The sequence below is a fragment of the Chaetodon auriga genome, chromosome 6, assembly GCF_051107435.1.
Source record: "Chaetodon auriga isolate fChaAug3 chromosome 6, fChaAug3.hap1, whole genome shotgun sequence".
NCBI lineage: Eukaryota > Metazoa > Chordata > Actinopteri > Chaetodontiformes > Chaetodontidae > Chaetodon > Chaetodon auriga.
The window spans coordinates 25,772,538-25,794,512 of NC_135079.1; the positions used below are offsets into that span (position 1 = coordinate 25,772,538).

General features: G+C 40.6%; 1 protein-coding gene across 1 annotated transcript in view; it reads right to left on the reverse strand.

The window, feature by feature from the left end:
* The window catches only part of cdh13 (cadherin 13, H-cadherin (heart)), a 337,845-nt gene that overhangs the window by 11,836 nt on the left and 304,034 nt on the right, over nt 1–21,975 (reverse strand). Inside the window, exons 11-13 of the mRNA XM_076732809.1 lie at nt 20,413–20,555; nt 3,335–3,568; nt 901–1,119 (exon numbers count right to left, since the gene is read on the reverse strand). Coding sequence (XP_076588924.1) covers nt 901–1,119; nt 3,335–3,568; nt 20,413–20,555 — 596 coding nt within the window. The remainder of the gene's footprint in view (nt 1–900; nt 1,120–3,334; nt 3,569–20,412; nt 20,556–21,975) is intronic.

Below are 21,975 nucleotides of genomic sequence, written 5' to 3' on the forward strand. Positions count from 1 at the left end.
GCCTGTAAGCAAAGGATTACGGGGAGAGTGTGGCCGATTGCTAGATAGAGAAAAAGCAAAAGAGCAAGAGAAGTTGTTCAGGGAAGGAAAAACAGCAGCAGAGAGGACCCAATGATGAGACAGGAAACGAGGCTGAATATGCAAGCAGGACTGATAAATGGGACGTGAGAGAGGGAGAAAAAAGATATCAAGATCAATAGAATGAAACAGAATAGAGAGGAAAGAGAGCTGGGAAGAGGAAAGGAGACATTTTTCTGATAATCTTCAGTGAAACATTTCACAGTCAAACATAAATCAGCAGAAGGTGATATAATTACAACTACACCATTTTTTCAGGCTAAAATGTATTTATTTTTTCATCCTCTCCTTTCTGTTCTTCCATCATTTCTTCTTTTCTTCCTCCCTCTCGCACTCCCCACTCTCACCATCCCTCCCGCTGTACGCTGCCTCCAGCATACAGTGAGCCCGACTATAAACTACAGAGAATGAGCCCAGGTGGGAGAACAGGATCTGGGGGCCTTAAGGTTGCAAATGATTTTTCTTCTCACCAAAACAGCTGTTGGATGTCCTCCATTATGTTTGTGTTGTGAATGGAGGAGGCTGAATTATTCATGCTATCGCTAATGGTTTAAATGAGATATTCAGAGTACATTCAAGTTTGACTTCCTAGGGAGTGCCTTAGGCATGGTGGCAAAAAAATAAAGAAATGTGAAATGCACAAGACATATTTTGTAAAATGAATGGAAAAAAACGCACAGTTGCCAAATGCATGAATGCAAGGTCACCAAAAGACAAATTGGAAACAACATATAGCAGCATTTCATTAATCCAAGTTTAAACAAGGACACCATCAAATAAAACATTAAGTTGTTTTTGTGTTGTGATTGTGATGGTACTTACAGAGTAGGGCGAGCAGGAGTGTTGCGAGCAGCACGAGAAGGCTGGCGCGGTGGGAGTGGGAAGAGCTGCAGTGCATCTTGTTCTTCTTACAAACACACACCTGAACTTTGACCTCTGTGCTGTTAGACAAAGGGGGCACTCCTGAATCAGTGATGAGCAACGGGAGCTGGTAGTTGGCTTTCTTCAGACTGTGCAAGAGCATGATTTGGGAGTGTGTGGCTGTGGGGGACACACAGAAGAAGAGGGAGGTTTAATAAAGTGCGTGCACAATGATCCTCAATTGTGCATGTACGTATCGTCCATCCATTCTGTCCCATTTGGCAAAGCAGAACTAAATATGTGTATTATTAAGCAAAACTTATATTCCTCAAGTAACTGTTTGCCAGGCCATTCCTGACGACTGAAGCGACAAAAATTGGCACCACTTAAGTTGCGTGAGATTGTTACACTTTGTTGCATCACACTTTAAAATTCCTTAAGAGACACAAGAAAAAATACTGGAGCAAGTGCACTTCATGCTGAAATGTGCCACAATATGCAAAGCTGCTCATTTTACTTGTCTGCCACGGATGTTAAGTCAAGGTGAGGTGACTTTTATTTAATGAGAAAATTTACTCTGTCAAATCATGTGCTCAAAACTATGTCACAAGGCAACAGTAAGCAACAGTGAACATTTTAGAAATGCAGATGCCTTTCTTTCAGATCACCCCCATCAGTGTAGTTTGATTTGGGGAAGTGTAGTATGAGATGCAGGATTTCCCAAAGTTTGTGCAAACCCTGATCAGCGTCGGACAAATCAACAAACAGCTGACTGTCAGATCACCCGAGTACAATCAGACAGAGTCCTGTCAGGGTGGTTTATTTTAAACAAAAATACTGTAGTTGATCATGGAACTGTGTTGATCTGTTAAAGCACTGCTCATGTTACAGCTCAGCCACATGCACTTTCAGATCTAAAATGATAATACATACGGATGAGTGAAGAGTTAACGGAAAAAACAATATAAAGTGTGTCAGTACGGAGCTCCACCACAAGCCTTACCATAGATTTTTGTCTCATTTGGTCCCATAGGTGTTCAACTGGAATGAGATCTGATGACTGTCAAAACCATAGTATATGATTCACATCATCTTTCTTCACTCATTTATTCAGGTTTATCATTTAAAGGAATAGTTTGGCATTTCTTGGTAAGATTTCAGTGGGAGGATGATACCAGTCTCATATCTGACCATTAAATAGAAGAAATGTAACTTAACACAAAAATTGGAAATGGGGGAAAAGTTAGCCTGGCCTTTGTTGTTCTTCACACTTCAGTTTTTGTACCTCATGTCTTATTAGTATTAAACAAACCAGATATAATGTGTTAAATTAGTAAGCTTTAAAGATTTTGTTACCTCAGCACAGAGTGAAACTAGCTGTTTTACCCTGTTTACACTATTTATGCTAAGTTCAGTTGTTACTTTCATATTTATCCTTCAGACATAGAGCAGCATGCCATTTAACTCATGGCAAGAAAGTGAAGAAATAACAATTTAAAAGACAGATTTTGAAAAAATCTAATTACAAAATTTTCATTGATGAATTAATTTAATTAATTTTGTTGAAGTCTTGTCCAAAAGTGAAACTGAATAACATGTTTTTAAATGTATCTGTCACTGTTCACAAACCACTTCATGAACCACGGTATTTATATAGAGAGGCATAACAACCGGCGCTCCTACCTCTGGTTACACACACATCCATGGAAACACAGACATACACACACACACTCAGTGGAGAGCACAGTGCCAATCCATTTCACTGGTAGTGGGCTCTTTCTCTGCTGGCCATATCTGTCTCCTCCAGCAGGGGTGATTGAGGAGTGTCTGTACCTCCCTCTCCCACTGTCACTCACAGCTAATACCTCTGGGCAGGTTTTAGCTCTGCTCTGTCGCTCAAACACACACACACAGACAGCGCAGTCGGTCATGATGCAACCCTGAATCAATGTCTTGGTTGTCTGTCTATCCTCCTCCTCTTCATCCTTATCATGTCATGTGATCTGTACTGGCATCTGCAATTAAGATTTTTTGCTTGGTATTCAGCATTGAAGGTCCCTTCAATATTCTGTGCTGTTTCTGTTTGCCGTTGTTTTTTCTCACCCTTTTCATATGTTTTCTTTGTCTATTTTTATTTCTACATTCCCCATGGTGCCTTTTGGCAACCCTTTGAGAATTGGCTTAAAGCTCTGAGTGAAAAGAAAAATAGTGAGGATGAAACAGGAAAGACAAAGAGACTCACATACACAGTTAACAAATTTTGTGGTGTGGTCTATTAAGGTTATTGTTGGCGAATAAACAGGCATTTCTCCCTTTTGTATGAAATATTTCTGAATTGATGAAAGTCAGTTCAGTTGAAGAGAATACAAATCTCATTTCAAAATAGAATACTCACAGTTGACCCTGGTAACCTTCCATGTTTTATCCAGGCCGGGCTGTTTAGCCAGTTCTATCTTAAATGGTGCAGCGTTAGGTGTGAGGTCCTTGTCCCGCCCCCCAACTATGGCCACATTCATATCATGGGCGTCTTCGCACACCCGTGCTACTGAAGGTACTACATAGGGGGCATTGTCATTGTAGTCTTCCAGGTGAATGACCAATGTGCCAGTGCCTGTGGCTGGTGGGCTGCCTGCAAACACACAAAATACACACATTAAGATACGGAAAACAGTGTTCATTGATTCCCTCTGCAAAATGTAGCGCTCTACTGTAGGCCTGGATGCTCATCATTGTGTGAGAAATGTGAACAGCAATGATCTGGGCATGTGAAAAGAGTAATAATGCAACGTGGCTGCAGTGAAGCATGGTGTACTTCTCTGTACTCATGATTATTCAAGTTAATTTTCCTTGAAATGTTTTTCATTCTGCAACTTCAAAATGCTTTCAGCTGAAATCCAAGAGCAAATAAAGGCCTGATGCTTCGTACAAGCCAAAATGCTGATAAACATATCCATCCTCCTCTTTTCTCCTCAGCTGACCCGATTTAACCCAAACAAAACAAAAATGTGTGTCATTTTAATGTCAGAGAACCATGAATCACAGAGGCTCATGTTTTCAAAAAGGCACTGTGACTTGGCACTAGGCCAACCACTGTGTTTATATGAGATAACACCTTATTGAAGGATGCTGCGTTAAAAACCAGTGTCGCTCTTGTCTACTACTGCTCTCTGTTTCACTGCGATTAGAGGTTATTAAAAAATTCGAACAGCATCCACAACAGCTCAGGAGGTCAGTCAGCAATTAACACCTTAAGACACAATCTGTAATTGGAAAATAGGTCTCCTCCACCTCTACGAGGTAAAGAAAAAAAAAAAAAATCAAAACATATTTGCAGACAATTTAGGGGAGAGAAGGGGGGAGAAACAAGTCAAGATATATGTGCAATAAATGTCAAGTGATACTTTGGGTTTTTGCGGTGCTGATAGAGAAAGCTGTACACAGAAAATCTTTCTGCCAAGAAGCCATGAGGATGTTTGAAAGTTCAAATATGAGACATGACTGAGAGGAGGTAAATCTTTTCCAGTTTTTCATACAGGTTTGATCAGAACTGCAGTGTAGAGCCAGTCAGTCTTAGTATTAGAAGCATGAGGAAAATGAAAGGTACATTGTAAGATAACTTTGGCTGCTTAGCTGACATGTTTGTATTCTCAAACAGTAGCCTATGCTTTCTCTTTTAACATTAGAGAAAAGGCTTTTTCTGATGAGAACTGACCAATGCCTTTGACAAAAGTAACACTACCTCAGGTAAATGTTGATTGTAGTTTTGTGTAAACTTCTCTAAATGCAGGACAGCGCTGCTAATGTTACCTAAACTCTGATGCTTCCAAGATTGGTATAAACAGAGTGGGAAATGCTACAGAGTGAGTCAATTATTGGGTCATGAATAGAGATTTTTAAGGTAACCTGTAACTCCAAACAATTAGTTAGTTAATGATGCTCTTTGGCCTTGGAAGTAATGCATGGTTACCTTTGTCAGTAATAAGCTAGTTAGCTGGATATGCTCAAGATTGCAACTTGTATTAGACCAGATACCAGCCTCTAAACTCTTAATACAAGGAGTATCACTCCTCCTGGAGCAGCGTGCAGCTTTTTAACACGACATCCAAAGCTTGACAGACCAGCCATTTCTAGTTGCTGTACTGGTGTGGGGTTTTAGGTGGCAGTCAACTGAATGCCGGAATGAATGCGACTGTATTACACTTTGAAGTCATATTACAGAGAATTGGTACTTTCAAAGCCAAAAAACCTTTGAGAGTTTACTTTACGCTGACTTAAAATGGAGACCAAAGCCAAGCCGTAAGGTGTTCATAATGTTTTTCATTTAGATGCCGCATACACATTGTATATGTGTAAACATGCACTGGAATAGACTTCACAGGAACTGCTTACCTAAGTATAACAGAAATGTCAAATACACCTGAAAGTATTTCTCATCTCCTTGCTGAGGCTTTTTATTCACACACAACCTTGTAAACAGGAACAACATAAAGTGTTGCCCAAGCTGCTAAATCCCTGTGGCAGGGGGATGGAGGTTATCCAACTGCTAAATATTTACTATTTGTGCAAATGCATGAATGTCCTATGTGTCAAGTGTAGTGGAAACCTTAAGGGCATCTGTAGGTGCTGATTCTCTGCGATAATGGCAGTCATCCAACTTCATATACACCCATACAGACACCGACTCACACATGCAAGTGGCTACTCCTCTCTGCATTCCCACCAACCGACACAAAACTGGGTCAATTGCAAAGCTGGAATACTCTCACTCTTCCAGACCAAAAGCAGTAGTGATAACAGTAAATAAATACACTGGCATCATTTTTTTTTTAAGTCTCTCGAAAAACACCATTTGGGTGTAGCAACACAAGATTTTCAACACAGTAGACACAAGAGAAATGAATGATGGATGGCAGGCAGAAGCAGAGAATATTTACCTGCAACTAAAACATTTTCTGCTCTGTGACAGTCTGCAGAGACTTTATCGGATAATCATCATGATCTGTTTGCTGAGCTCCAAACGTTAGTTTCATTTTCAGCTGAAAAGCCATCAGCAGATTGTGATTATGATAGATATGGAGAAATCAAATACAATGGTGCGAGTTTGCCATGTCTACTGTGTCATAATCGTGAAATTACTGCTATCTCTGCTCTCTTTGTTTTGTTCTGTATGCAGTCAAGGAATGAAACAAAATAGCAAACAGCCCTTATTCACTGTAGATAGGTACAGTAGTGACAATATCAGCCTCAGATCAAAAGCAGACAGGAATTACCTGAGCAAAAGCGCAGATAGAATGTGTTAAAAAAAAATCAGTAGCTCTCAGGCGAGACTTTAGATAATCTACTATCACTTGAGAGGTGAGACCAAGAGAGTGAGGATGGGGCTCAGATCCCTCGTCAGCGAAAAGATGCAAATTTCAACCCATTTGTAGTGGGAGAGGCCATCTCTGTGCTTGGCTAGCTTTAAATGAAGCTGTTTGTCTTCCTAAATGAATACTCCTCACACCTAATCACTCTATTTTTCTGCTCCTCTCTCCTCCTGCTGCTCCTTATCTCCATTGCATCATGTCTGTGTCATCACCAGCCTGCCTTGGCATCAATGGAGCTTGTCTGCTGGCCTCTACTTCACACCGCTTTGTCGCTAAAGTTCTGATTTAACACACTGCAAGTTTCTAAAGGAGACAGGCAATTTATGGATCTTCACAGCTACAATGTGTCGACCCATCGCTGCATGTTAGGCACTAAAACGAACATTAAAAAGTAAAGTGTGCAATCTTTAACAAGGAAGGGACGTGGAGGGATTTACTGTGATGCCAAAAGAAGATGATCATTTGGGGGGTGATGAAACCTCTCATCGTCCTTTGTTGAAAATATATTCATAACCACATCAAGCTGTCGAACTGTTTTGGCTGGTAACAGAGCGTTCCTGTCTAATTAAACGAGGTTTCAATCTTGCAAAAATATCAGTGCAAAATTTGGCCCGAAGAGTAGAGGGCACAGATTGGTCAGATCAATGCAAAACCAGATTAAAATGGGGACAAAGGTCTTTGCTCACTGCCTCTCAGGGAATGTGTGTGTGACATCCTGCACTCAGATAAGAAGTGAGACTTACTCAGTTATTTTGTTGAACATTCCAAACACAAATTGTCAGTATTAATGAGCATTTTGATGGGTATGAAGTCATTTAACAACAACCACAGCAAAGCAAATTTCTTCTGTTTACTGCAGTTTAGTGTGACACTGTTCCAGGTCTGTGCCCGTATTTCCCTTTATAATGCACAGTCACATTAAAACTCCATGAACCTCTTATTATTATGCTCTCTGATGGCTTGGTGGTATTCTATGATTTAAGTTTTGTTTGTTTACTTTGCCTCTTTTCAAGTGTCAGAGATGTGAAAGAATTATTAATTTGGCAGGCAGAAGATTTAACGGCACCAATTTCAGTAACAAGACTAACAGTCCACGCACACATTGACTTAAAGGCACAGTGGTGCTTTGGGCTAAATGCTAACACCAGCATTCAAACAAGATATTCAGCAGGTTAATATTTACTACTATGACCCATTATTAGCTTTTCTGGTATTTCTGGTACCACAGAATTATTACATGAATGTCTGAACCAAATTGTACAGTAATGCATCAAACTAAAATAACCAAACTCTACAGGCTTAATCATCTGAGGACCATGAGTGTCTGTACAAAATTTCATGGCAGTCCATTGAGATCCAGACTGACAGTGCCATCCCAGCTACAGAGCTAGAGCCACAGCGCTAGTATTTGGACAACTTTGACAATATCCATCTGCCCTCAGCACTATTTGTCCTCAGGCATTGCAATGTACCATAGAACATAGTCACACTGTGCCTGCAAGTGAATTAGGTTTGGTCAAATCTGAAAAAATCCAATCACCTTTAAGGCTCTGACATTGCATCTAGCTAATGAGTTAAAACAACATAAATGGAGATGAAAATCCCTGCACTGTTTTTTTCTGAAGCCCCCCTTTTTTCACAGCCTGCTCTCCCGCCTGCTCTATTTAGGGTTTAATTAGGTTACTGGTATGAAGTCAGAAAGTTTTGAAACTTGCATAAGCTAAGTAACTTCTTTATTCAAGTGAAGAGTATTTTTTTTGTACAAATGAGATAATGAATGATGTATTATTTTCTACTGAAAAATTTAACAGTCTTAAGCTAAAATTAACTTTACACAAGTGGGGATTGATTCTAATAAATTGGTTTCAGAGCAGGAATTACATTAATTAACGACAGAGATTAAGTTTAATTGTCCCCATAAAAATTCCTCTTCAATACTAAAAGGAGCCTCCGAGCCAGTTCAGTCTAGCAATTTCAGTGTTCAACACTCGCACACGACAAACTCAACTAAATGCTTCATATATATCCAGCAGACTCTTTGCAACATGCCAACCAATTCAAGGTGACTGGTATGCTGCTACTACACAGCTCATATGCAAAGAGATAATGAAAACAACTGTAAAACCATCCTGGTAATGTTTCTGACACTCCTACGGTATTTTAAAAACCTCACCTCTGCCCTTCAGCCATCTGATTAGCTTGTACTGGTGGGCAGTGTTGAGGTCAGGACTAGACACCAAATGCAAACTTTGTACAATTTAACACATCTGACTGAACTATCTCCAAGTGAAGATGCACATATACCTCCTAATTAACATATTAGCATATTTTTTGACAACTTGAGGGAAAAAGCTGTAAACACAACTCTGGCATACCATTGCCTTTTAAGTTGATTTCACAAACTTGCTTATTTGCATATCCATCAGATATGGAGCAACATTCAGTTGGAGTCAAGTGTCTGGCCACCTGCATAATGTAAGTACAATATTTACTTTCTTTTAGCTCTGTTTTTGGTCTCCACCAGCAAGGAGGATATATCTGACGTTTTAGCTGCACCACCTAGTTGCTAATTTTGTCTGTCTGCTGGAGCTGAGCAGTAGCGTACAGTCAGTTTATCAGAACCTTTTTGTTGTAAACAAAGCCTCAGAACTACCGAGGGGAACTGCAGAGTCTGGTGATACCTCTCTGATGTATGTGTGAGCATGAGTGACCCCTCTCAAATATACATTGTCATGTGATCCATTTTTTTTTAGATTGCAAACGTTGATAATAACATCTTTAAATTGTATATTTATAATGTACGGAAAACTCAAGGACACGTCACCCATAAATTGTTATGCTTCCAGGATATTGAGAAGTATTAAACTCTTAAAACGGCTGATTTAATTTTATCCTATTGTGAAGTCAGTAATCTGTTGAACACAAAAAATGAGCTGAGCTGGCCCTGCATCATGGAATAAACTTTCAATACGTAAATATAAAAATATTAATCAAATTTACATAATGTCCACTTGCAAAGAGAAACACACACACTCACATTCAGACACATACACACACACCTCAATTACACATGTCATAGGAATAAACACAAAAAAGAATGCAAATATCAAAATATTACCGACTAAAGATAAAGAGCAGGTGGTGAAAATGGAAATGATTCCAGGCGGTTTGTAATCCACAGCACGATCATGGCTAAAAATGGATATAACTTGCAATAAACTTACGAGTTTATGACGGGTTTCACAGATACTTTGTATTTGTGCTATTGTAATATTTAGACCAATATTACAATATTTTTAGGCTGCAGCATCCAAGTCTTGCAGAACACAATGTGTGTAGGATGCATGAAACAAAGATGTAAGTCAAAGAAATTTTTCAAAAGCAACCTTCATCACCTCCACCCTCTTCTTAAAGGCTTTGTCCTCCTGCTCCATCTCCATTGTCCAGCACTACTCCAGACACCTCAACCTGCCCCTGGCTGGCAGTTATACAGCCCCGTTATTCTCCCGCATGCTCTGAGATGAGAGGAGCAAGCAGACTGATTGACTCCTGGGGCCGTCAGGTCTAATCCACAGCTACAGGCTACAAACTGAGCTTTCTTTTTCTCTCTTTCTGTTTTCTCTTTATATCTCTCTATCTACCCCCAAACACTCTTTTGCTCCCAATACCTTGGCTTTAGGCTAATGCTCTCTGTCTGTCTGACTGTCTCCCTCTGTATCTTTTTATTTTTTCTTTCTGTTGTCTGCTTTTTTCTTCTCACTGTTGTTGCATGGTGTGGTGGGAATAAAACCCATGATCTGTTAGGTCTTCCATTCTTTTGTCATTGTAGTGGAGTTTTATGATATGAGGTGATGGAGGGGAGCAAGTTCCTTTCTCATTTTCTCAAGTCATACAGTGGATCAGTTTTTCATAATGTGAAATAAGTCTGCCAAGTGCTCTGGCCACCAGTGAATTCATAGGAATAAAAAAGTCCACTAGTAGAGTTTGTCACCAAGAACAAAGCTGAAAAAAGACTGTTGTCATCTGGCTAAACTTCTTTTTCTCATTAGAATAACCATTAAATACCAGGACATCTTACAAACAACCAGTGGATGATGCCCTTGGCAACAAATATTCAGCATTGTTATTACTATGATTATTTAAGTCAGTCACATAAAAGTAGATGATGGAGGAAATGAAATAACAACAAGCAGGGACTAGAGGAAGCCAGGAGCAAGACTTGTGCATGAAGAATGGCTCATTGGAAAATGTCACAATACATCATGCTGCAGCTAAACAGTCAGGAAGACTAATTCACAGGTGGACCACTACAAGGTAATAGAGGAGAGAAAGAAAAGATAAATGAAGGGCAAATCTAAAATGAGAAAGGGAGGAGATGAGAGCAGAACAACAGGACCTTTGAAGGGAAATTATTTTTGGAAATCAAATGAACATATGAAATGTCCTGGAATGTAGTTAAATCTTTTCCCCATCACTTTACACTGTCTGCTGCTAAACACAAAAAACCATACTCCTTTACTCCCTACACACACAGGAACAGCACAATGCTGAGCCATAATACACAAGGTTGACATGCACTGCTGAATTTCCCCATTTCTCTTTGTCAACTGTAAGAGATTCCCGAGTCCGTTCTTGTTTGAACTGTTACACGACTTGATTCAAGCACATTCAGCTGCAGCATGGGCCACAGTGAGTGCACATGATTTTGAGATCTGTATACTACCACACTGGGGTACTTCTTTTTCCTGTGTTGAACAACATTGTATTGTACAGTTGCCAGTTGTGAAATATGTTTCCACAGCGAGCGCAGACCAGAATTATACAGCTATCACAAAGACAAATCACAGCACAGAAAGTGAAACTGCACACAGAAACACACCGAATAACAAACGACACAAATCAGAAACACAACAACATATATGTGTGATAAGAGGCAAAAAGGCAATATACTGTATGTGTTTTATATCAGGGAAAAGGTAAAGTAAAATGTAAGTATAAGTAAAAATTAACAGTGTGGTCCAGTGTGATGACGTGATCTATTGGCAGAATATGGCATGAGCTGAATATAAGATTTGTCAGTTTGTTTTCATCAGTGTATAATCACCTGAAACTAAGAATCATTTTGTTTTGTCACCTTAGAATAAGCTTTTTATCTACAGAGGGAGCAGGTCCTCTTCCATGGAGTCCACCATGTACCATGTCGTGTTTCTACGGTAGCCCAGAATGGAAAAACCAAACTGTGGCTCTAGAGAGGGTCTTTTGTGTTTTTTGCATTTCACAGGTATTCAGTTTGGTGCAACATCACCGCTAGATGTTACAAAGTCCTACACACTGAACCCGGAGTTAGGTGAAGTTAACTTTTTCTTTGGAAGCAAAACAGGAAAGATAGGAAAGCAACCAATTAAAAAAAAAAAAAAAACACTTTCAGACATGACATTTACAGAAGATGTTTTTAACTTTACATTTTTTTTTTTTTTTTTTTTTATTTAATCAGATTTTGTAAATTTTTTTTTACCCCCCTTTCAGTACAGAGGGAGTTAAGTTCTTATCAGCTTCTAGTCAAAAACAACAATACTGACAGACAACAGACTCTAAAAACATGATGCTTCTGATATTTCCTGATACTTAATGGCTTATGAATTAATGTCAGGGGTGAAATCAGTATTTCAAACCACAGAGAGTTGTATATGCCATTTCACTTTCCTCTGGCCAGTGCATTTCATTTAAAGAGCAGCTACTTCTACCATTGTGTGCACTCACTGTAATGCTGAAGGATACAGTATTCTATCTGGTTTTTGGTGTTTTCCTGTTCCTCTCTATCTGTCTAAGTCCCAGACCTTGTTAAAACTCCCGTCAGATAACCCACTCCATTCTGTCCCATCACTCATCAGTCTCCTCAGGGCTTCAGCAAACACTATCACATGACACCCGACTAATCTGATTGGCTGATCAGAACTGTAAATGAAACCAGCCAGAGCCAATTACAATAGGCACAAGTCATTAAGAGAGATGACTTCAGGGAGAGACGTGGTGCTGGGGACAGGTGCATCGCTGCTAGTCTGGCAAATTACTTTCAGAATAGAGTTTGGGTTATCAGTTGCTGGCTAATACACCAAGTGATGGGAGAGGGAGGGTATTGATACGGCTTAAAGTAGACTTACACTGCAAGCTATTCTGCACTAATTAAACGCCAAAATTGCTTTCCTTGGAAGATTTCTTGTTTTGGTCTGCTCCCAGAGCTTGGTACAGGATTTTTTACTGAGATAAGGTGTCACATGAAAATGAATAATCCAAGTGAAACAACTTTAATTAGTAAGTTTGTTAAACTCACACTAGTCATTGCACTTAAGGAGGATCAAATGGCCTACTGGGCCAATCTGAAACATAAAAAGCTGCTGTGTACCGATTTTACTCATATGTTACTGTAGTTCGCTTTCCTTTGTGCAAACAGCAATACAACAAAATTAATTACGCATTCAAAATGATTATAGGTCCAATACAGGCACCTGTTTTCTCCCTGCTTACACTCATGCTCCTAATTACCAGATTGTGTTTAGGCCTCTTTTACAGAGGACATTTTAACATGTCAGAGTAGAAGAAGCACAGGTGTAAATAATAAAAAATAAAGGATGGCTGAATTCCATTGAGCTGCTTTGGTTTCAGGGTCCTGGTGTTGCGCATGCTAGCTGACTGCCACACTGTTATGACTAACTGGGACAACTAAGTCAAACAGAAACATCATTAATCTTAGTAACACCTGTGTTGTTCCTACTATAATAAGTAACACTGGGTAGATCCCAATTCACTTAATTGCATCCATGTTTTTTTCACCTGCATCTTTTCCATCCATTTTCATCGTAATCCTTTCCACTGAAGATGAGACGAGAGATGCAAAGAAAAGATATGAGGAGAGAGGAAATGAGAAAGCACAGTTTTGGAGAAATGAAACGTCATTTCCTCTGAAGCATCATCTCAAGTGACGTCTGTTTCTTTGTGGTAAAGAGTTTGAATTTGTACACTGTCCACATAATAGTAACATCTACACATTGTGACAATGCAGCAGAATCAAGGTGGCCAGCAAACTTATTAATACCACATTCAAATGCAAAGCTCTGTGAATTGGCCGTCAGTATACAGAGAATGTATCCACATACAGATCACATTTTAGCACCAGGTGTAAACTGGGTGACCTGATACTTGTTACTATCTGTGTTTATACGTGCCAGTTCCTACATGAAAGCTCTTTCATATTGGGGCCTTTACAGCAACTGTGTGATTAAAAAACCCTTCTAGTCCTGCACACCACACTCCCACCACTGCCACCATACAGCCCAGACAGATAAATACACACGACATGCACAGATGGTGCCTTAAAGTCTTCATCAGGTATGAAGCCTCTGACAGATTTCCAGTGTTGCTCAAATTACATACTTTCCTTAAAGAAATTGTCCATCATGTTTGCCTAATTCCATCATTTCACTTCATTCATTTCATTATCCATCAGTCTCCATCTCCACTACCCACTCATCTCATTCCATTTGGATCCCTGTCATTAAATCTACACCTAAAGCTGTCCATATCTACACAGAGGACGCCCTTTTGGAAAGTCCTGATAGAAATGTGCTGGATGAGGAGGTGGGGGGCTCTTTTTAAATTTTAATCATATTGAATACATTCACTTTCCACATAACCAGTAGTTTCAGTATTTTACAAAATAAGTACCCTGGTATCACTGCATTCAGACTGAGGCTCTCTAGCTGAGTGGGTAGTGTTTATTTTAGTGTGCCAGGCGCAGCGATAACTTCTGATCTGTGGATGAATCAGTATTCCAAGGACACAAGAGGCAGGGTCTGATAACAGCCAACAAGAGAGAGAGACATTTCTTGCCTGGCAAAGCTGAACAAAGGTATTCTTTAATCACAGATGTAACGCAAACCTGTTTACAAGGTGGCGATCTCCCCCAGAGGTTCCCCTACAAGTTGAGAAATGAAAGACAAAGGCAGTCAGAGAGGGACAGGAAGAGAGAGACAGTGCTGGGAGGTGTAAGTGGGAAAGACGCTGTGTATTTGGGGTTAATGAGGCAGTGCAGCAAGATGGGGGAGGACACAGAAGGCAAGACAGTGTTGAGCTGTGATCTTCTGCACTATCCAGAGCATATCCCATTACACTACCATTACCCTGGGTCAAGATGCCTCGATTTCCAACTCTGCAACCTGCCCCTACCCTGGCATCACCCCAACCCACAGCTACACAGGGTCATAATTGATTGGTTGGGCAAGAACACATTTCATCACAGTAGTTAACCTGCTTTCCTTGGTGGCTGTCTCTATGAAGGGATTGACAAGAGGGAGCTAGAAGTGGAGTGAAAGCAACCTTAAGAAGAGAAAGGGGTGAGTAAACACTTCCAGCATTCACTTAACGCTGCTTCGGTCAAATGCTGTCTCCCAAAGCCTCTGATCTTCTTATGCTGGACGACATCACACGTCATGAAGACGGCAAGCTATCACTGGTAGGGGACCAGTGTATAGTCTGTCACGTCGGATAAGTCACGGCTAGAATTTATGACGCTATAATCACCTATTCTGACACAGTGACCATAGCAACAGACAGAATATTGTGCGTCTGAACCTGGCATAAGTCTTACTTTCCTCCAAAAACATTTCACTTGAGTTCTTTGTCATATCATTCTTATCACTTTCACATCTCTTTCTACCTTGGCACTTGAGCTTGTCTCATCTTCTTGAATGTTTCTCATTTTGTAGCCTCCACATTGAGCCTTCCATGACTATATTTCCCATCTATTAGACACAGTCACCTCTTTAGCTCTTGCTATCTTGACTCTAGTATAATGGATTCTTTGGAAAGTTACAGAGGGCAGTCACTGCGGATTTCTAGCATTCTCTATGCCTCTATCTGCTAACAGCTGATCCCCTATTAATCAAATATTGATTCATCAATAACTAAATCAGGGTGCAGTAAAAAGCTGGAGCTGGAAAGCTAAAAGACTATTCTGCTCTATTCTATTCTTGGCCAGAGGACCTGAGCACGCTGGACTGACACATTGGCTCATCATGCTTTATTATTTCCCTGCTGTAGTTTGAGGCGGCCTGATCACAGCCTTCTAAAGACACAACATGAGCCTATCTCTCTGCATTTAGCCTGCCAGGCTGCCTCACAGTGTGCTGGGGACATGACAGACACTTAGCAGTAAAACCATTGTATCTGGGCTGGCCTGAAACAGGGAAATTACTCAGCCCATTACTGCAATGAGCAGCACACTGGTTCCCAGCACTTAGTATAGCAATGAGGCAGCACAGCGGCAGACATCACACACAAAGACGGACACATGTAGAGACACACAAAGGTGCGCGCGCACACACGCACACATGCACACACGCACACACACACACACACACACACACACACACACACACACACAGAGGCAATCTCTGCTGCTGACAGCTGGCTAACACTGTCAGTCTTTTGCCTCTTTTGAGAGAAGAGATGATGAACCTATTATGCAGACCTGTCACAGAGAGATGGACAGATGCACACATACTGCACAAACATGGAAACACATACACATACACATACACACACACACACACACACACACACACACACACACACACAGTCCTATTTAATTTTACATCTATCTGAGCACCAAAGAGTTTTGTTCTGTGACCCATTAGAATTCAGCATCCTGTCTCTCCTTTTGCCTGCTGCTTTTGATTTAAACCAGAGGGGATGTGATCTGACTGTGATGAATACCGAGACTTATCACACTGCTTGGTCTGACTCTATGTGTATGTAATACTTAATATTCCTGTAATTAACAAAGCTCTCTTTGTCTGTGTGAAGGTTGTCTCACTGTGATACAGATAGATACACACACAAACACCATCAGTTCTGGTCCAAATGGAGGTCTCTCCTCCGTACGTCCATGTGTTCAAAGCAAACACTGCTCGACTCTGTTGTGCATAACTTAGGAGTTTTTAATCGGAGGATTGGTGGCAGCAGACACTGAAGACTGCATATGTGTGTGTATGTGTGTGCGCAACCGTATTTCATACAACTGGGGCTTTCATAATGTATTCATGCCTCCCAATGACAAATGGCTCCCACCAGGAGGCGGTTTAACATTTAAATGAGGAGCAGGAGAAAACATTGAACCACAACATAATGTAGTGAGTGGATACGCAGGGGCAGGCTAGGGAGGCACTGCGTGTACCAGGACAAAGACATTAAAAACCAGGATGAACACACAACTACAATCCTGCCACACACCAACACACAGATCTGCCAACACTGAATACAAAAACTAATGTGAAGGAAAGGAAAGGGGGTAAGATGCGGGAACAGCTGGTGTCCCGGTGGGGAATCAGAGAGCAGAAGAGAATTTGTTGGCGTGCAAAACCAGCAGCTACTGCTGAGAGTTTATATAAACAGCCTATCAAGCCCTCTGCTCAGGTTGGAACTCAAAAATCTCCTCAAACAATATTGCTCCAACAAAATGCCAGGTGCAGCTGCCCAGGCAAAACTGGGCTGTGGCTTTTCAGCTATTAACTCAGACACACATGATGCGAGGAGGGAGACAATGTCCAGAAATAAACCTAACCCTGATATCAACATTATTATTTCTTCACTGCCTTGTTACACCCCCAGATCTTCCTCTCTTCTCTTCTCTTCTCTTCTCTTCTCTTCTCTTCTCTACACTTTTCTTTTCTTTTTTCTTTTCTTCCCCCTTTGTCCTTTGTGCTATTTGTGTCTACCGTCTTAGTCTCTCTTCCCTGATCCCAGCTTCCTTCCTTCCCTCCCTGTAGTATGTCCGCTCCATCGTTCACCATCTGTTGCTGCCTGGAGAGCTGCTCCAGCTGACCTGCCCTCACCAAGAGCTACAGTCAATCTGTTGCTAACCATGCAAAACATTCACCAAGAGTATACTTCCCGTTTCAAGCTAGTACATAAGGTCAAATTGGCTTAAACTGGCCACGGGACAGCCCGTGACAAAGGACAAAATCCTTATTTCTGACACACTCTCAGGCCTTCAGTTACACACAAGAGTTAAGATTACTGGCAAATATTCAGCAGGCAAAAATCTAATTTCATGGTTGATTTTTAGGATCATGTGTGATGAAATACACCTAGAAAAACTGTACATAAATGTAATGTTATGCTATTAAAGACCTCTCTCTAACCTCCCTTAAAGATCTGTTTCTTTCAATCAGTTTTCTTTTTATTCCAGAACATGCTTTCTCAATTCTCCTTTGTGTACAGGTACTTGTCATATATGGCTCTCCTCTGACCTCCTCCCTTTCTGTTTGACAAAAGTCTATTACTCTCACCTTCCTCCTCTCCAGTGCAGTATAGACATATATTCATCTGATGTCTCCACTTAAAGGTGAAGATCTAAGGGTCAGCTGATATCCTGTTTGTAGTCTACATAGGTGGGTTATCATACAATCACTGCACAGATCACTGTGGAAAAGGAGCAAATTTGTCCTGTCATTGACAGAGTGTCCGGTGAAAGAGGCGAGGACGGGGTCGAGCCGATATCGGTATTCTGCTCACATTTCAGCCATGCACACGCACCACATGCACAGGCATCAATACAGGTTGGGTGTTAAAGATCTTGGTGCAGGAACTTTATGGTTCTCCTTGTTTATGTCTGTGTAGGTAGAAGAGTAGAGAGCTAGAGTCAACATGGACAGTCTAATCTTAGCTCTTAGACATAAATAGACAAGGTGTGGATGGCACAGTTAGTCGGTCCATCCCTTTGGTCCATTTTGAAATATCTCAACAATTACAAGATGGATTACCATAACATTTGGACATCTATTCACAACCCCCAGAATTTGAATCCTAATGATTTTGGTGATCCTCTGACTTCTATTCTAGCAACACCAAAAAGATGGCATTTTTGTTTTCTGGTAAAATGTATTGACAAGCATTGGATGTATTGTCATTCATGGTTTCCAGATGTTTCATCTCTAGAGCCACTAGCAGGTCAGACTTTTCACTTACCTCGTGAAATAGCTCAACATCTACTGGATGAGTTTGCACAGATTTTTGTTTTTTCATTCTTCTTTTCCAGGTTATGTATCCATCTAACTTTGGTGATCCCTCGAGTTTTCCACTGACGCCACCATGATTTTGACATTCGTGGTTTTGAGTGAAATGTCTCAACAGCTATTGAATGGACTGCCATGCAGTTAGGTACAGCCTTTCATTTCCCCTGTGATGAACTGTGATATTCTGACTTTTCATAAAGCGCCATAATCAGGTCAAAATTAAAATTTGTCCAATAGTTTGGTTAATAAGTAGGCTACCTGCAAAACTAATGACATCCCCATCAACTTCAGATGTACTTCTACAACCTTGTTTAGTATTAGTCAGCTAAAACTGAAATGGGGAACATGGTAAATTTTAAATCTGCCTAAACATGTTAGTGTTGCGATTGTATTGTATGTTATCATTCTGAATTCAGCTCAAAGTTATGCTGTGAATTTTACACCAGGATTTTTGATTAACAAATGAGATCTTATGTTTTAATCAGTGTGTTCTAGAGATATCGAAAGGTGGATTTTGTTAACTTTAGACAGAGTCCAACGAGCTGTTTCCTCCTGTCTTCGTGCTAAGCTAAGCTGTTGCTGGTTGCAGTTTCATATTTACCATATAGATGTGAGACTTTTGTCAATCTTCTCTTCAAGCTCTCAGTAAGTGTATTTACCAAAATGTTAAAGTATTTCCTTTAAGCAGATATATAAGAGTTTCAATGAGTAGCTTGAAACTTTACATATACATCAAGCTGTACAGTATCTTCTTAGCCTGCCTCTTCTGGCTCCAACACTAAACTTCCTGTCCACTCATGATCTTCATTTATCTTTTCCACCTGTTCCTTACCCACTTTCCTGGTTCTATATCTTTTTCCTGTTATCTCCTCTTATGTCCCTTCCTTTCTCTTCTTCCCCTGACCCTTCCACTCCCTCCACCTTCTCCCCCTGCCTCATCATTACTCCTCTTTCAGACGCTCATCTTTCTAAGGCTGCCAAATTCACCAGCACAACAGTGCTATTCTGCTGCCTACTAATAGAATCTTTCAGTCCCTCTAATGGATCTGTCAGAATCTCCCTGAGCACAGGAGACCAGATAGATTGATAGGGAGAGGGAGAGAGACTGAGAGCAAGACAGAGAGAGAGAGAGAGAGATGGGAGATGGGGGGGGGGGCAAAGGGACAAAGAGACAGAGAGACACAGGGAAGGGAGAAGCCAAAAGAAAAAGGAGAGATGTGCTGGGGCTCTTGACACTTTCAGCTGTGCCTTGGAAAGTCTCAGAGCAGCAGCTCCACTGACACTGCCAACCAGTGACCATATGGTCTGACAGAAACAGTGCCACTTAAGGCCATCCCATTGTCACCACAGGATAATGGCAGTTTCACTGTGGCCCGGTGAAACTAACAGACAGGGTCAGTCCCTTCCAAGAATGCACAGGCAGGCTTTGTTTCTGCTTTTTATCTGTTTACTTAGACGGTTCTGCACGGACACTCACCCTCCATGAATTCTTTGTATAATGCAAATGACAGTAAATCTATTGTAGGAAGTCTTGATGGCTCATTGCCACTGTGTGGAGTGGAATCTTTATCACACCTTTACCCTGAAAAACATTTCACACTTTGGATCAGGGTGAAGTTGAAGTAGTTGATGTGAGCTTTATATTTTTCTTGACACTTCTGGTGCTGCGATGATATTACACTTTTTATTTGAACAGTATAAATGGAACATTCATACTGTTTTTCATTTTTTGTCATTTTATCGACCAGGCCTATCACTGTCCAGACAAACAGTGCAGCATTTCACTTATTTGATCCAAACAAACCTTTAACACTTTTTGTGCATCAAATCATTTTCTGGGAAATATCTACCAGGTATAAGTTTTGGTCATTTCAAACCCCTTTATTTAGCTAGCTGTGTCATTTGATCTGTAATAGTAGTAGCAAAATTGCCTTGTATTGATCTAAAGGTTTCACAAATTATTTATAATATGTCACATACTGTGTGTGTCTCATTATCTTTTAGCATTTTCATGCAGTCGGGTATCTGACACTCACCGTTATCTGTGGCAATGAAGACAGCTGTGTATTTATTGTCATGGACATATGGCGACTCACGGTCCAGCACGGCCGAAGTGTTGACAGTCCCTCTGACTGGGTTCACACTCAGCCAGGCTGCTGGGTCCCGCAGAACAGCATACCTGAGAGAAAAAGAAAGTGAAATAAGTAAGCAGTTGTAACCATATAGCACCAGAACATCAACTACACTCTGTCTTGCAGACAAGTTGTCTTTACTGTTTATTTTGGTCCTATATTTTTGCAGTTCCAGGCATCCCTCTGACAGACAGCCCCATAGACACACACAGACAAGAGATACGATACACTGTATTTGTAGCATACATTGTATAACTCCACTGGACACCTGATGTCTGCTAAGAAAACATATAGAGAAATTAGTATAACAGTAATTTATGTTTTTTGGCTGAAAACATACGTAAGTGTATTTCTACAGAATAAATAATACTTCAGTTATGTCAAGTTGGATCCAAACATGTACAAATGAGCAACAATACCAACTACCAATTACATGGAAAGAAAAAAAAAAGGTGAAAACAAGACTAACTAATCTAAAGGACATCAGAGACTGAGACTGTGACAGTACAGCTATCAATGAGACAGAAGAACATAATGATATGGTCAAAAACACATTTCATTTAAAGTTTGTCAAAGATATGTTCAGTGAAAGAAAGTAGACTCTGTGTTGTCTGTAAAAGATGTGATAAAGGTGCTGAAAGAAAAAGAAAATGTTGTGAAAACAGACCCACAGTTACTTCCTATGCATATGTTCTGACCCTGAGTGGATGCATGCGTAGCTAACTGCAACAGCAGCAGCTCCTGTTGGCCTGAGTTCTAAAGATGATGGAGGACCTCTCCAAAAATCTTGTCGGCAAACAGCCAAGCAAGCAGTGCCTTGAAAACAAGCCAAAGAGTAGATCACGACCCTGTTAATGTGGTCACTCAGCCGGCCACTGATGACTAGTGGATGGTGATTGGAAAGGACTTGCATCTGTGTTAATGTCATAAGTGACTGATTTACGAGCTCTAGTGCACTACTTCTCTATGTACACAAACAGTTACAGTATATATGTGTATGTGTGTGTGCACACACATACACATATATACTGTAACCATTTATAAGCAAAAGTATTGATAAATTGCTCTTGTATGTTCACTGACACATAACTCATGTGCACAGAATGCACACATGCAGCTAGAAGTTCCTCAGACACACACACACACACACACACACAGACGCACGAGATGACAGACTTTCTTCACCACAAGGCCGTTCGTTGCCAAAGTGCTCAGCAGTAGACAAATTGTCTTTGAAATGGAACTCTTCAGCTAACAGAGCGCGACAAAGCCTTGGGAAATGGCTTTGCAATCAACCTCAGCTCACACCTTTCCCCTCACGCTCTCACTCACACACACTTTCCCTGGCAATGATTACTACTGTTAACTAACACGTATGTTTTATCGTAACAGAAGAGGAAATGCAGCGAACTAAATGCGCTATTACTAAAGACACGTATATATCGTTATACTGTACAGGATTTCTTT